This window comes from Dermochelys coriacea, chromosome 10 (genome assembly GCF_009764565.3).
Source record: "Dermochelys coriacea isolate rDerCor1 chromosome 10, rDerCor1.pri.v4, whole genome shotgun sequence".
NCBI classification, from domain to species: domain Eukaryota; kingdom Metazoa; phylum Chordata; order Testudines; family Dermochelyidae; genus Dermochelys; species Dermochelys coriacea.
In genome coordinates this window covers 18,901,798-18,916,941 of record NC_050077.1, presented here as the reverse complement: position 1 = coordinate 18,916,941, position 15,144 = coordinate 18,901,798, and the positions used below count along the sequence as shown (strand labels likewise).

At 41.6% G+C, this 15,144-nt stretch overlaps 1 protein-coding gene across 1 annotated transcript in view; it reads left to right on the top strand.

The window, feature by feature from the left end:
* XYLT1 (xylosyltransferase 1) overlaps positions 1–15,144 on the top strand; it is a 329,653-nt gene that overhangs the window by 171,796 nt on the left and 142,713 nt on the right. The window contains exon 3 of the mRNA XM_038419801.2: positions 1,876–2,401. Coding sequence (XP_038275729.1) covers positions 1,876–2,401 — 526 coding nt within the window. The remainder of the gene's footprint in view (positions 1–1,875; positions 2,402–15,144) is intronic.

Here is a 15,144-nt window from a genome sequence, read left to right as displayed (position 1 = left end):
CACTAAAAAGGTTAATGGTCAGAAGATACTCAACACAGTATTAACAAGGGGAAAGGAATGCAGGTAAAGTTAGGGAAAGAACAAGTTAAAGAATATGTGGCCTGGTGAAATTCACCTTAAGGCTCTTAAGGAATTAGTTGAAACAATCTCAGAACTGTTAGCAGTTATCTTCGAGAACTCCTGGAGGATGGGTGAGGTCCCAGAGGACAGGAGAAGGGCAAACATAGTATCTGCTTTTAAAAAGGAGAACAAAGAGGATGCAGGGAATTATAAACTAGTCAGCCTAACTTGGATATCTGGAAAGATGCTGGTACAGATTATTTAACAATCAATTTGTAAGTACCAAGAGGATAATAGGGTTAAAAGGAATAGATCTGTCAAGAACAAATCATGCCAAAGCTACCTAAGTTCTTCATTAGGGTTACTGACCTAGTAGATGGGGAGAAACAGTAAACGTGATATATCTTGATATTTTAGTAAGGCTTTTGACACAGTCTCACATGACATTCTCATAAGCAAACTAGGGAAATGTGATCTAGATTAAATTATTGTAAAGTGGGTGATAAGTTGATTGACAGACATACTCAGAGTCCTTATCAATGGTTCACTGCCAAACTGAGAAGGTGTATCTAATGAGGTCCTGCACTGGGCATGTTTAATCTTGAGAAAAGAAGAGTGAGGAGGGCCTGAAAACAGTCTTCAAATATATTAAGGGCTGTTATAAAGAGGATAGGGATCAAATGTTCTCCATGACCATCGAAGGTAGGACAAAAAGTAATGGGTTTAATCTGCAGTAAAGAAGATTTAGATATTAGGAAAAGCCTTCTAACTATAAAGATAAATAGGTTCTGGAATAAGCTTCTCAGGGAGGTTATGGTATCAACCTCACTGGAGGTTTTTAAGAATAGGTTGGACAAATACCTGACAGTGGTGGTCTAGATATACTTGGTCTTGCCTCAGCACAGAGGGATGGATTTGACGACTTCTCAAGGTCCCTTCCAGCCCTACATTTCTATGACTCTGTACATGTTTCCTTGGGTGCATTGCCTTTCCCGGATAAAACATTTTTTTAAGTTACAGCAGTGGTGATATGTATAACTGGCAATATGATCTTTTTAGGGAGGAGAAATATTAAAGAGATAATCAGTTCTTAGACAAGTTTCCTTTTTGAACTATATAATTCATCAGGCTTTTTGGAAAACTAACTAGATTCCTATGCAGGGATGAGGGGTGTAATCTGAACATCACTGACCACCATTCACTCCATTCGTACACGTTGTTTATTGATTATATATAACCTTTACTTATTGGCTGCATTGCTATGATGCTGTCAAGCATCAGTCAGTAGCAACTCTCAAATCAAATAAAACTTTTCATTTTTGAAATTATACAATTGCCATGTAGCATCATATGAACATAGGAGGGACTGGACTATAGCATCTTTACTCACAGTTGAGTAGTACTTTAGTCCATGAGCCAATGGGACTACTCAAAGAGGAAATCACTATTGAGTGGTCTAGATTCTGAAGCACTGACTCATGCAAGTAGTCCCACTGAAGTGATTTGAAGCTACTCAAGGGCTTAATCCTGCTCCTTTTGAAGTCAGAGTTTTGATACTGACTTTAATGGGAGCAGAATCAAGCCCCATGGGAATCAGTGCTCACAAACATGAGCCTCCCTATTCTGGCCCAGTGAGAATATGGGATCTGAGTGTGGGGATCACAGTCTGATGTGTACTTATTTGGTGTATTTTAATGTGTGTGCCTTTTTTTTTCTTTTTTTTTAAATTGACTTTACTCTTTAATGTAGAAGTTGCATGTAATGGGATTTAAAAAGTGTAATAACTTGCTTATAACTTCCCCCTTCCTTTTTTAGGATGGTTATTTTTCCCACCGGCCAAAAGAGAAAATGCGAACAGACAGCAATAATGAAAACTCTGTACCCAAGGACTTCGAAAATATTGATAACAGTAACTTTGCTCCCAGGACTCAGAGGCAAAAATACCAGCCTGAACTGGTGAAGAAGCCTCTTAGCAAGCAGAAGGAGCACTTGAAAAAGAAACTAGAGCAAGAAGGAAAGGTGAAGGAGAACTCACTCCTTGGGAAGAACTCCAATGAAGTGCTTCAGTTCAGGCATCATGCTGTAAAGAACAGCAGCAGCAGCAATTTGAAGGAGATTCACAAGTCTCCCAGACAGCCTCATTTAAAAAGGAGTGGGAACAACTCCCCTGAAATAAGATATGACCAGCCACCAAAATGTGAAATATCGGGCAAGGAGGCAATCTCAGCTCTGTCTCGGTCCAAATCCAAGCACTGTCGGCGGGAGATTGCAGAGATATACTGTCAACACAAGCAAGGAAAGCTGATGCCTGAGAAGGTGATGCGTTTGTGTCCCCTGGATGGTAAGTCAATAGATGTGAGAGTGGAATACGCTACAACACCATATGGGAAGGGGGGAACTTTATGCAATAACAGTCGCTTGACTCTGGTCCAGTAGAATAAAAATCAACATTATGCAGTAAAGTATAATGTTACTTTTCTGGTTTGTGCCAAACAGCGAGTATCTAAAGATGTCTTTAACAGAGAACTGTGCAGAGAACACAAAATTCTTGTTAAGCTTATACTGAATGTTCTGCTTCAGTTTTCTTGCATTAGATTTTTCCCATGCAATTTTAACCAGTTTTCAAATAACGATGCTAATTCTTTTAGGCAGTAGCAGTTGCAGTGTTACCTTCTAAAGTTAAAGAGGCATATTCGAGCGTGGACGTTCATTCATTCCATCCCATTATTCAACAAAGGAGATGTACACTATGTTGGAAACATGAAGCCAACCACAGTGAACATTGGCACCTTGTGCCAGCCAACAAATGGGCAGCATTGCTATCCCCTGCCAGGGGACAGAGAGCTGTTGGATGGAAGCTGTTAGTCTGGAGGCAGGAAAAGTAGGGTAAATAAGATAGTAAACAAAGTAATTTGTGGCTCAGTTCTGTTTTTAGTGAAGTCTTGATGCAACAAATGTGGTTTTCAAAGCTTATTAGTTCCGAGTTTCAAATCTGAACCCGTAGCCAAAGACAAGACTGTTTTATTGGGTTTTTTAAATGTGGGATCAGATTTGTGGCTTATTGCACACAGCTTTCTTTTGGTGTGTGTGTGCTGACTTTCTTACACCCTTCAGGTTTCAGAGTAGCAGCCGTGTTAGTCTGTATTCGCAAAAAGAAAAGGAGTACTTGTGGCACCTTAGAGACTAACAAATTTATTAGAGCATAAGCTTTCGTGAGCTACAGCTCACTTCATCGGATGCATTTGGTGGAAAAAACAGAGGAGAGATTTATATACACACACACAGAGAACATGAAACAATGGGTTTATCATACACACTGTAAGGAGAGTGATCACTTAAGATAAGCCATCACCCACAGCAGGGGGGGGAAAGGAGGAAAACCTTCCATGGTGACAAGCAGGTAGGCTAATTCCAGCAGTTAACAAGAATATCAGAGGAACAGTGGGGGGTGGGGTGGGGGGGAGAAATACCATGGGGAAATAGTTTTACTTTGTGTAATGACTCATCCATTCCCAGTCTCTATTCAAGCCTAAGTTAATTGTATCCAGTTTGCAAATTAATTCCAATTCAGCAGTCTCTCGTTGGAGTCTGTTTTTGAAGCTTTTTTGTTGAAGTATAGCCACTCTTAGGTCTGTGATCGAGTGACCAGAGAGATTGAAGTGTTCTCCAACTGGTTTTTGAATGTTATAATTCTTGACGTCTGATTTGTGTCCATTCATTCTTTTACGTAGAGACTGTCCAGTTTGGCCAATGTACATGGCAGAGGGGCATTGCTGGCACATGATGGCATATATCACATTGGTAGATGCGCAGGTGAACGAGCCTCTGATAGTGTGGCTGATGTGATTAGGCGCTATGATGGTATCCCCTGAATAGATATGTGGACAGAGTTGGCAACGGGCTTTGTTGCAAGGATAGGTTCCTGGGTTAGTGGTTCTGTTGTGTGGTGTGTGGTTGCTGGTGAGTATTTGCTTCAGCTTGGGGGGCTGTCTGTAAGCAAGGACTGGTCTGTCTCCCAAGATCTGAGAGAGCGATGGCTCGTCCTTCAGGATAGGTTGTAGATCCTTGATGATGCGTTGGAGAGGTTTTAGTTGGGGGCTGAAGGTGATGGCTAGTGGCGTTCTGTTGTTTTCTTTGTTGGGCCTGTCCTGTAGTAGGTGACTTCTGGGTACTCTTCTGGCTCTGTCAATCTGTTTCTTCACTTCAGCAGGTGGGTATTGTAGTTGTAGGAATGCATGATAGAGATCTTGTAGGTGTTTGTCTCTGTCTGAGGGGTTGGAGCAAATGCGGTTATATCGTAGCGCTTGGCTGTAGACAATGGATCGAGTGGTATGATCTGGATGAAAGCTAGAGGCATGTAGGTAGGAATAGCAGTCAGTAGGTTTCCGATATAGGGTGGTGTTTATGTGACCATCGCTTATTAGCACCGTAGTCTCCAGGAAGTGGATCTCTTGTGTGGACTGGTCCAGGCTGAGGTTGATGGTGGGATGGAAATTGTTGAAATCGTGGTGGAATTCCTCAAGAGCTTCTTTTCCATGGGTCCAGATGATGAAGATGTCATCAATGTAGCGCAAGTAGAGTAGGGGCATTAGGGACGAGAGCTGAGGAAGCGTTGTTCTAAGTCAGCCATAAAAATGTTGGCATACTGTGGGGCCATGCGGGTACCCATCGCAGTGCCGCTGATTTGAAGGTATACATTGTCACCAAATGTGAAATAGTTGTGGGTCAGGACAAAGTCACAAAGTTCTGCCACCAGGTTAGCCGTGACAGTATCGGGGATACTGTTCCTGACGGCTTGTAGTCCATCTTTGTGTGGAATGTTGGTGTAGAGGGCTTCTACATCCAGAGTGGCTAGGATGGTGTTTTTAGGAAGATCACCAATGGACTGTAGTTTCCTCAGGAAATCGGTGGTGTCTCGAAGATAGCTGGGAGTGCTGGTAACGAAGGGCCTGAGGAGGGAGTCTACATAGCCAGACAATCCTGCTGTCAGGGTGCCAATGCCTGAGATGATGGGGCGTCCAGGATTTCCAGGTTTATGGATCTTGGGTAGCAGATAGAATACCCCAGGTCGGGGCTCCAGGGGTGTGTCTGTGCGGATTTGTTCTTGTGCTTTTTCAGGGAGTTTCTTGAGCAAATGCTGTAGTTTCTTTTGGTAACTCTCAGTGGGATCAGAGGGTAATAGCTTGTAGAAAGTGGTGTTGGAGAGCTGCCTAGTAGCCTCTTGTTCATACTCCGACCTATTCATGATGACGACAGCACCTCCTTTGTCAGCCTTTTTGATTATGATGTCAGAGTTGTTTCTGAGGCTGTGGATGGCACTGTGTTCTGCATGGCTGAGGTTATGGGGTAAGCGATGCTGCTTTTCCACAATTTCAGCTCGTGCACGTCGGCGGGAGCAGTCTATGTAGAAATCCAGGCTGCTGTTTCGACCTTCAGGAGGAGTCCACCCAGAATCCTTCTTTTTGTAGTGTTGGCAGGAAGGTCTCTGTGGGTTAATATGTTGGTCAGAGGTGTGTTGGAAATATTCCTTGAGTCTGAGACGTCGAAAATAGGATTCTAGGTCACCACAGAACTGTATCATGTTCGTGGGGGTGGAGGGGCAAAAGGAGAGGCCCCGAGATAGGACAGATTCTTCCGCTGGGCTAAGAGTATAGTTGGATAGATTAACAATATTGCTGGGTGGGTTACGGGAACCATTGTTGTGGCCCCTTGTGGCATATAGTAGTTTAGATAGCTTAGTGTCCTTTTTCTTTTGTAGAGAATCAAAGTGTGTTTTGTAAATGGCTTGTCTAGTTTTTGTAAAGTCCAGCCACGAGGAAGTTTGTGTGGAAGGTTGGTTCTTTATGAGAGTATCCAGTTTTGAGAGCTCATTCTTAATCTTTCCCTGTTTGCTGTAGAGCATGTTAATCAGGTGGTTCCGCAGTTTCCTTGAGTGTGTGTGGCACAAGCTGTCAGCATAGTCTGTGTGGTATGTAGATTGTAATGGATTTTTTACCTTCAGTCCTTTCGGTATGATGTCCATCTGTTTGCATTTGGAGAGGAAGATGATGTCTGTCTGTATCTGTGCGAGTTTTTTCATGAAGTTGACAGATTTCCACTCTATACGGCTAAATTCAGTGCCTTGCATAATGACAGGTTTCAGAGTAGCAGCCGTGTTAGTCTGTATTCGCAAAAAGAAAAGGAGGACTTGTGGCACCTTAGAGACTAACAAATTTATTAGAGCATAAGCTTTCGTGAGCTACAGCTCACTTCATCGGATGCATTTGGTGGAAAAAACAGAGGAGAGATTTATATACACACACACAGAGAACATGAAACAATGGGTTTATCATACACACTGTAAGGAGAGTGATCACTTAAGATAAGCCATCACCCACAGCAGGGGGGGGAAAGGAGGAAAACCTTCCATGGTGACAAGCAGGTAGGCTAATTCCAGCAGTTAACAAGAATATCAGAGGAACAGTGGGGGGTGGGGTGGAGGGGAGAAATACCATGGGGAAATAATGACAGGTTTCAGAGTAGCAGCCGTGTTAGTCTGTATTCGCAAAAAGAAAAGGAGTACTTGTGGCACCTTAGAGACTAACAAATTTATTAGAGCATAAGCTTTCGTGAGCTACAGCTCACTGTGATCGAGTGACCAACGCATCATCAAGGATCTACAACCTATCCTGAAGGACGAGCCATCGCTCTCTCAGATCTTGGGAGATAGACCAGTCCTTGCTTACAGACAGCCCCCCAATCTGAAGCAAATACTCACCAGCAACCACACACCACACAACAGAACCACTAACCCAGGAACCTATCCTTGCAACAAAGCCCGTTGCCAACTCTGTCCACATATCTATTCAGGGGATACCATCATAGGGCCTAATCACATCAGCCACACTATCAGAGGCTCGTTCACCTGCGCATCTACCAATGTGATATATGCCATCATGTGCCAGCAATGCCCCTCTGCCATGTACATTGGCCAAACTGGACAGTCTCTACGTAAAAGAATGAATGGACACAAATCAGACGTCAAGAATTATAACATTCAAAAACCAGTTGGAGAACACTTCAATCTCTCTGGTCACTCGATCACAGACCTAAGAGTGGCTATACTTCAACAAAAAAGCTTCAAAAACAGACTCCAACGAGAGACTGCTGAATTGGAATTAATTTGCAAACTGGATACAATTAACTTAGGCTTGAATAGAGACTGGGAATGGATGAGTCATTACACAAAGTAAAACTATTTCCCCATGGTATTTCTCCCCCCCACCCCACCCCCCACTGTTCCTCTGATATTCTTGTTAACTGCTGGAATTAGCCTACCTGCTTGTCACCATGGAAGGTTTTCCTCCTTTCCCCCCCTGCTGTGGGTGATGGCTTATCTTAAGTGATCACTCTCCTTACAGTGTGTATGATAAACCCATTGTTTCATGTTCTCTGTGTGTGTGTATATAAATCTCTCCTCTGTTTTTTCCACCAAATGCATCCGATGAAGTGAGCTGTAGCTCACGAAAGCTTATGCTCTAATAAATTTGTTAGTCTCTAAGGTGCCACAAGTACTCCTTTTCTTTTTACACCCTTCAGGAAGAGCTCCTCTCATTTCACCATTTATTTAACTGTGAACTATCCATAGCTTAAAATGCATTCCTTTACTGCTGAATAGCTTGTGAGTATGAAAGATTACTATTAGTGGTATTTCTACAGCACCGCTAAGGCTCCAGTCCCGCAATCAGCACTTCCGTGCTTGCGCAGGGTTAAGCACATGCTTAAGTTCTTTGCTGAATCAGAGCCTAAAGTGTACTTGGTGTTTTATAAACAAATGAGGAAAGGCCTTGAAGAGGTACAAAGGGAGGGGTGTAACTAAAGTCTGGTGAATGAGATATTTCACTGTGTGTCTGTGGTTCCACTTCTTCAATATTGTTTTCACAAGTATTTGTGAGAGTTTTTTATAATTACTGTCTCATGTTTGGAGTCCCCATCATGCTCATGCTAACACTCAGCATCACTTCTCTGAGTGGCAGAGAATAGGAAAACAGGAGATGGGTTAACAGACCTTGTGGAAGAATCAAATTTTAAGGAGGTATTTGGAGGAAAGAGTGGAGGCATGGCAGACCGGATGAGAGAGGAAGGTAAAATCAAAAGATAAAGAGAGAAGAAGATCAAGCAGAACTCGACTTCAGCGGCAGGCTGAGTTATACTGAGCTCTCTCCCAAAATAGTTCAAGAAAGTGTCGGTAATGTATTCAGACTAAGGAATCTCTCAGCACACCGGTTACTGGTACTGTGTACCTGAGCCCTTTCCTGATAAATCATACCAAAATAAAATCTCAGATTCAGAAATTGTAGATTTACAGCAGATAGGGCTTTACTACATGGACGTTTAGTTTGTGGCAAGCTGGGATATGGCTCTACCCAACAATAATTTGCTATGGATTAACTGTCCATGTTGACTCTGCTGATGCACATTAACAGTTTGTTCATGCACTTTGTTGTAGTTCTGTTTCAAAAAGGTCTAGATCAAAATTCATTAATGCACTGTTAGTGTGCGTCAGCAGGGTCCACCCAGAGAGTTAGTCCCCAGCAGGCTAGTGCGGGGTAGATTCACACATCAGTTTGCCACAAACTAAATGTTCGTGTAGGCAAGCCCTTAGAAATGTACATGATCCCCAATATAATGTGTCTCTGGGCACCTATATCACAGTTAGCAATAAAGTGTTAGGGTTACTCTGTTTGATGTATTTTCTATTTGCTGGCCTCAGTGTACCTGGGCACCTGGGGCTGTTTTATGTAAAATAACAACAGTGAGATTGGTCATTGCAAATGTCTGTTGTTATCATTTCCTCCCTTTTGTCCTTTAAGATGCACAATTTGGGTCTGACCTTTTGAGATAGTTGAGGGGGTCCAGCACCTTGCAACACACCCTTGTGGCTGCATCACTTGCCTGCTAATCTTTTCTCCTGGGACTTATTGTAACATGCCAAACCCCACCACAGCTTTAAACAGCCACCATTCTTAACATCAGCCTTCCCCAGAAATATTTCCTGATTCTATCTTTAAATATGGAATTTCCCACAAGTACCTCTGTCCAAGGGTGTGAACAAGCACCTTTCAGTCCTGGGCCAATAATAATTCTCTATACTCAGTTGTCTCGCAAATGGCAGCATATGACATAAAATTAAACCTTTTATTTATTATACAGTATAGTAAATGATAGAGGCAAGTTGACTGGTAAGTGATGAGATTAGGAAATAAGTCACTAAGATTCTGTCAGTTGGTAAGTCAGTTGATCAGTTTTTATTTTTAAAATGTGTGTGAATTCAGTAACAGCTGAGGCATGTTCCTGGACATCTACCTGAAAAGACACCCCCCCCCCCAAAAAAAATAAAAAACCCCTAAAACCAACAATTCCATAAATGAGGTGTGCAGGATGTATACTAAAATATAAGGTGTAGACAAACCATTGCTAGGAGTCTTCAGATTACCAGGAATGTCCCTGGAGCTCTAAGATTTTTATTGTCAGCAGAGAGGCCTCTTTTTTGAGAATGCCTTTACCTAGGCAGATGGATACTAGTAGAAAATGTTGACTTTTCTTTGCCTCAAGGTTATTCCGTCCTGCCACACTGACAGCTGAAGTTAACTGTTTCAAACACTGCCAAATTCTCTTTCTGGTACTGTTCCGTGTAGTCTCCCGTAGACACAGGGGTAGAAAGAGCAGGATTGGCAGTTTTGCAATGGGGAAGTGACAGAGCAGCAGCATAACCGATGAAATGCCAGATGCTAATGCAGAAGGTACAAGCATACTGTGATGTAAGAGTCTTCTTAGGAATGGCAGAATTCCTAGGCAGCTTCTCAGCTGGGAAGTCCCACCCCTTTCAGAAGAGGAATTTTAGGGGTCAAGGAAAGATATTGGGAGTCAACAGCGTGGCTGCTCGATGCCCTACAGGAGGCACTCAAAACACCTTGCAGGAGTAGGTCCTACTTAGATGTTCAACCCTTTCTCATTAAAAAGTGAGCCTGATTTTTAAAAAAAAAAAAAGTTGTAGTCCCTTGTATTTTACAGCTACATTTCTAAGATACTTACATTTTTGTGGATAACTGTGCTGTGATTTAGTAGGCCAGTTGGATCAGACATTTCCTCTTTTTTATCCTAAACTGTATGTATTGTGCCCTGATAAACAACTGCACCATCCCTCAAAGGAGGTGGCTACATGAACCCAACATGTTCCTTAAAGGGGTGTTAAGCTTAATTAGGTAACATTTGTAGAGCACTAGCCTTCAGCTTTTGGAATGAAAGCACAATAGTGCTGGTATTACTGATTTCTTGTGCATAGCTCTTAACATTCTAAACCTCAAGAAAGCTCTGTTCTGTGTGTCAGCACAAGTCAGACATTCTGGGGATCAATCTAAGTGTTCAGCATGCCAAGTGATGTATCCTTATGTTTGCATATGAAAAAGATTTGTTATCTGTTTACAAGACAGCTGTGAACTTTAAATATTTATGCATTGGTCCTACTCATTCATTATCTCAATGTATAAACTTGTTTAAGAGCTATGGGTTCCATTGAGATGTCATCTAGAGTGCAATTCCCGAGGATCCATTCATAGATGCATAGCTGTTCAAAGCTGCGGAATAGTTAAATGTGGTCATCAATCATGGTATATGACTCCACTGAGCCAGACTGTCATAAATTCTAAGCAATACATTTACATCGGTGTTTGTCAAGAGGAGCAGTATTTTACAAACTTTTTTTTTCTTTGAAGTATTTTATTATGTCGAAAGGCAAGAGGTGTAGAAACTCAAATGGATTATGGAAAGGACTGTTTAAACCTACAGTGTCCTCCATTGCTACTTCTCTGAAATGAATATGTTTGCTCCATGAGAACCAGAAGAGAGAAGCTCCATTCCAGCTGTGTGTACACTGAGAGTATGATAGAGGCAGCAAAATAGAATATGAGACTTTACATGTCACCTGAATTGTTTAGCACTGTTAATATGCATAGTTCTTTACAAACAGACACTGTCCCTCGCTTAAAGGGTACAAGGAATGATGACAAACCTGGGGTGGGGAGGGGGATGTCAGAGGCTTCAGCTATAATATTATGCTGTTGTGGAGGTCAGTGTAGCTGGCAGCTTGAGGGGCACACTGTTTTGGTTTCTATGCACTTTACTTTGAGGAGAATGTTTAGAATTTATAGGAGTGTGTTTTGAAAAGGAACTTGAAGGAGGAGAGGGTGGAAGTGTAGCAGGTGAAGTTCAGAAAGATGAAGATACAAGGGGTGATACGGATGAATGGGCAAATCTAGCATTGTACTGATTACAAAAGGGAAGCAGGAAAATTGCCTTTTTGGTAACCAGGAAGATTGTCTTTTTGGTGGGGCTGGCATGACAGTTTAGTTTACTCTTCAGTAGGGGCAAGATGCAGAGCTGCAGCTTGTGCAAGATGGAGTAGCCTGCCTCCTCGCTGTGGCCACCCATACCTCTGTGCTGTGTGCCACCGCAGGCTACCACTCCACTATCATTAGTTGTTCAAAGCCTTGTTTCTAGTTATCAAAACCATTGCTGGGTCAGGGCCCAGCTATTTCACTGGGTGTACCTCCATCCGTAACCCACCACAACAGCTGCACTTCTCTGAGACAGCACATCGAAAGCCTGGATGAAGCCAGTGAAAGTCGGAGATAGAGAGCTCGTGGCTGTGGAACAAGTTTGGAGAGGAGGCCAGACTGAGAGATTGTACAATGTAAAACTCTCCTCTTTGACAAAGCTAGTTAGAGAGCTTACAGCGGCACAGCTGTACCGATATAGCTGCACTACTGTAAGATCGCTTGTGTAGCCACTCGATGCTGATGGGAAACCTCTCCCATCTGCATAATAAAACCACCTCCACGAGCGGCAGTAGCTATGTCACTGGGAGAAGCTTCTTCCACCAATACAGCGCTGTCCACACTGGTGCTTCTGTCAGTGTAACTTATGTCACTCAGGGTGTGTTTTTCACACTTCTGAGTGACATAAGTTGTACCGACAAAAGTGGTAGTGTAGACATGGTCTTAATCTGTATTGTAGACTTCCCAAGCAGGACCCCCTGTAAGCAGGGAAGAGAGAAGAAAAGTCTATTGGCTTCACTGTGCAGACTGAATTTATCCCTGTAGCTCTTCAGATAATTAGGCTTGACAGAATTCAATTTTTTTTTATAATTTCAACAGATAATATCTCTGCTGATTTTAAGCATTTTAAAAAGATTTTTATCAATTTAAATTTTCATAGCTGTGCAGAATTATGGTTTTTTAAAATAATTTCTCCCCTGTTATTGTTTTAAATTTTCCAGTTGTGGAAAATTATTGGGGAGAGGGTCCAAAAATTACTCAATGACCAATAGGCATTGAGATTCAAAAAGTTAAAGCTTTTATAAACCATTAAAACACATACTGTCAACATCACATTTCAAAATATACAAAGTAAATATCCTTACATCCACAAATCGCAAGTGTTTTTACTCTTCATTCATTAGTCCATTTGTAAGAAGCCTAATTGAAAAGTCTAAATCATTGGATGTTGACTCTAATAAGTTCTCAAGCAGCATTTTTCTTACTTTGCCTGTCTGTGAATTTTGATGATTATTGATGAAAATATTTTTTCATTAGTTTGTATATGTATGATGAAGTTGACATTTTACCACTGTTTTCCAATAAAAATCTAATCCTTCCAAGCCCACAGACAGATAATGCAGTTATGGGCACTATAAAAAGGATAGCTGAATAGAGATTAAAACTGTGATTTTTTTTTTCTTTCCCTTGATATTCCTTTCAGATTTGTTGGATTCTGATCTATTTTTCACACTTACTATGTAGCTCGCAGTATTTTAAATCTCTGATTCCTCGAGACCTGAGTGTCAATTTGAAACTTTGCCGGATAGATGGCAGACCAATCCCTGCATGACTGACACCAACTCTGAGTCATCAGCAAAGGAGTGTCGTCACATGGTATCTAAATCATTTCTTCTCTGATCCAGCTCATCAGACTCCCACATGGATCTCAAATCTACCCTTGGTCATTGGTGGCTGAAAATTAGTACTCCTTGATCTAGATGGTGCTTGAGTTCAGATGGACACATAATATGTTTCCAGTTCCCTTTAGGATTTTTTTTAACATGCACTTTTTGATTAAAGAAAAGCCCCTATTAAGAATGGAGAGCCCGGAGCAAAGTTGGTTTATTTCTCTTTGGCTCCTATGTCATCTTTGCTCAGTTTATAAGTCAGAACAGGTTTTCTTCTACCTTCAGCTCTCGGGCAACCTGGCTCATAAATAAAACAGAAAAAAAATCAAACTGACCTTTTTCTGTGTCATACATCAGCACCGAGGGAGTTCTTCCCTGATCAGGGTGTTTTCTCACCTGCTTCTACTGATGCTGCTGCTCTGTCATACAAGAAATGAAACATTTTTATTTTTGAGAAGCTGCTAAGGAATAAAATATTCTGGTGCACAAGAGTAACTGAGATCTCATCATGCTCTCAAATTTTGTCTAAGACATGCAGACCAGTTACTGTAGATTAATGGAGCTCTTTCTGTTGAGTAATATACAGGTATATTTTGTGCTTCTATAATTCCTTTTGTCTGAGGACTTCAGAGTGCTATATAGAAAGAGGTAGGCTACATCGTGATCACTTCACTTGCCCCTAAAATTCAGCCACTTCTGGGGTAGAATACAGTAGCAGTTCAACAATGTATGAGCAAGACTACACAACTGTTAGACAGGAAGTGAAAGAGAATTCCACATACAATTTAAACTGGAGGGGAAATGTAGATAAGCAGGACATAGGTAGCATAGCTAGAATTTGATCATAAAAATGATTCTGTTAAAATGCTAAATAGTTATCCTTGGGTTATATATGTATATTGACAGCTGAAGAGACAGCTTTGTTTAGTTTTCAGAAATTTCACAGTATGTTTTTTGACTCATTTGGTTTGATCCAAAATTTAAAGAGCGTGGGACCAATTCCATAAAGATTATTGGATCTATCTTTGTTTCTTTTGGTTTAGCCATTGCAAGCCACAGTCACTGCTGAGACTTCTCTTCACACCTTAAATCTATTCGACAACATGGTAAAAATTCTATGATGAGTATAAGCTCTTTGAGGCTGGCATTGAAGAGCCGGTGCACATGCAGACCCAACTAAACTTAATTTGCTGCTCCACAGATGACTCCTGTTGCAATAAATTTACTGTGAATAGACTAATTGCAAAATAACCTTAATTGAGTAGTTATCAATGAACACCATCCTGTGGAACAAAACTGCTTACAATTAGCTTACAATTAATAGCATTTAAGCTATAAACTATTCCTCTGTAGAAAGCTAAGGATGTAATTACACCACATATGGAGATTGTGTTCACCTCTGGAAACCATTATGCCAGTGTTTCCTTCATTATGAAGGGTAGTTTTGGCTTCGACTTCGAACAACAGCACTTGTATTTTATGCTAAATGAATTTATGAAAATATAAAGGGTCTGCGTCTCTTTTCCTTACATCAGTAGGAATAAGGTGCTACTCCAGTGAGGTCAGTGGAGTGTCACCAGTGTAAATCTGAGGTCAGTGGAGAAGAATCAGACCCCACAGGATATGTACTAGACCATTGCATATGATAAAGCAAACCCATTAAAATCATCTGTCTCTCTGTATGATGGAAGAAGAATATAACCATGTAAATTTTCTTTATAGGATCAGGATTTAAAGGTCTCTTGCAGAGGGGAAGGGAGATAAGAGTTCTCTCAGCTTGCAGAATGGGGCAATGTTGTCTCTGCATCTTCCTGTTGACTGTCCTGAGAGATTTCAGTAGCTCTTCTGAGAGACCTTGGCATTTTGAACTCAGCATATCTGAAGGAAGTCAGCTTGTGGCAAGATAGAATTGGGAGTCTCATCCCAAAACACCAGAAAAAATACCGCCATGCCCAAATGTTGATCATGTCAGCACAATCTTGTGTGGGTTTCCCCTTTCCCTGAAGGAAAACACCCTGTGAAAGGTGCTTAGGGCAGCTGTAACTGGCCAACCAATGGTAGTATGGGATTTGTAGGCCCTGGATCACCCTGGTGCTGGG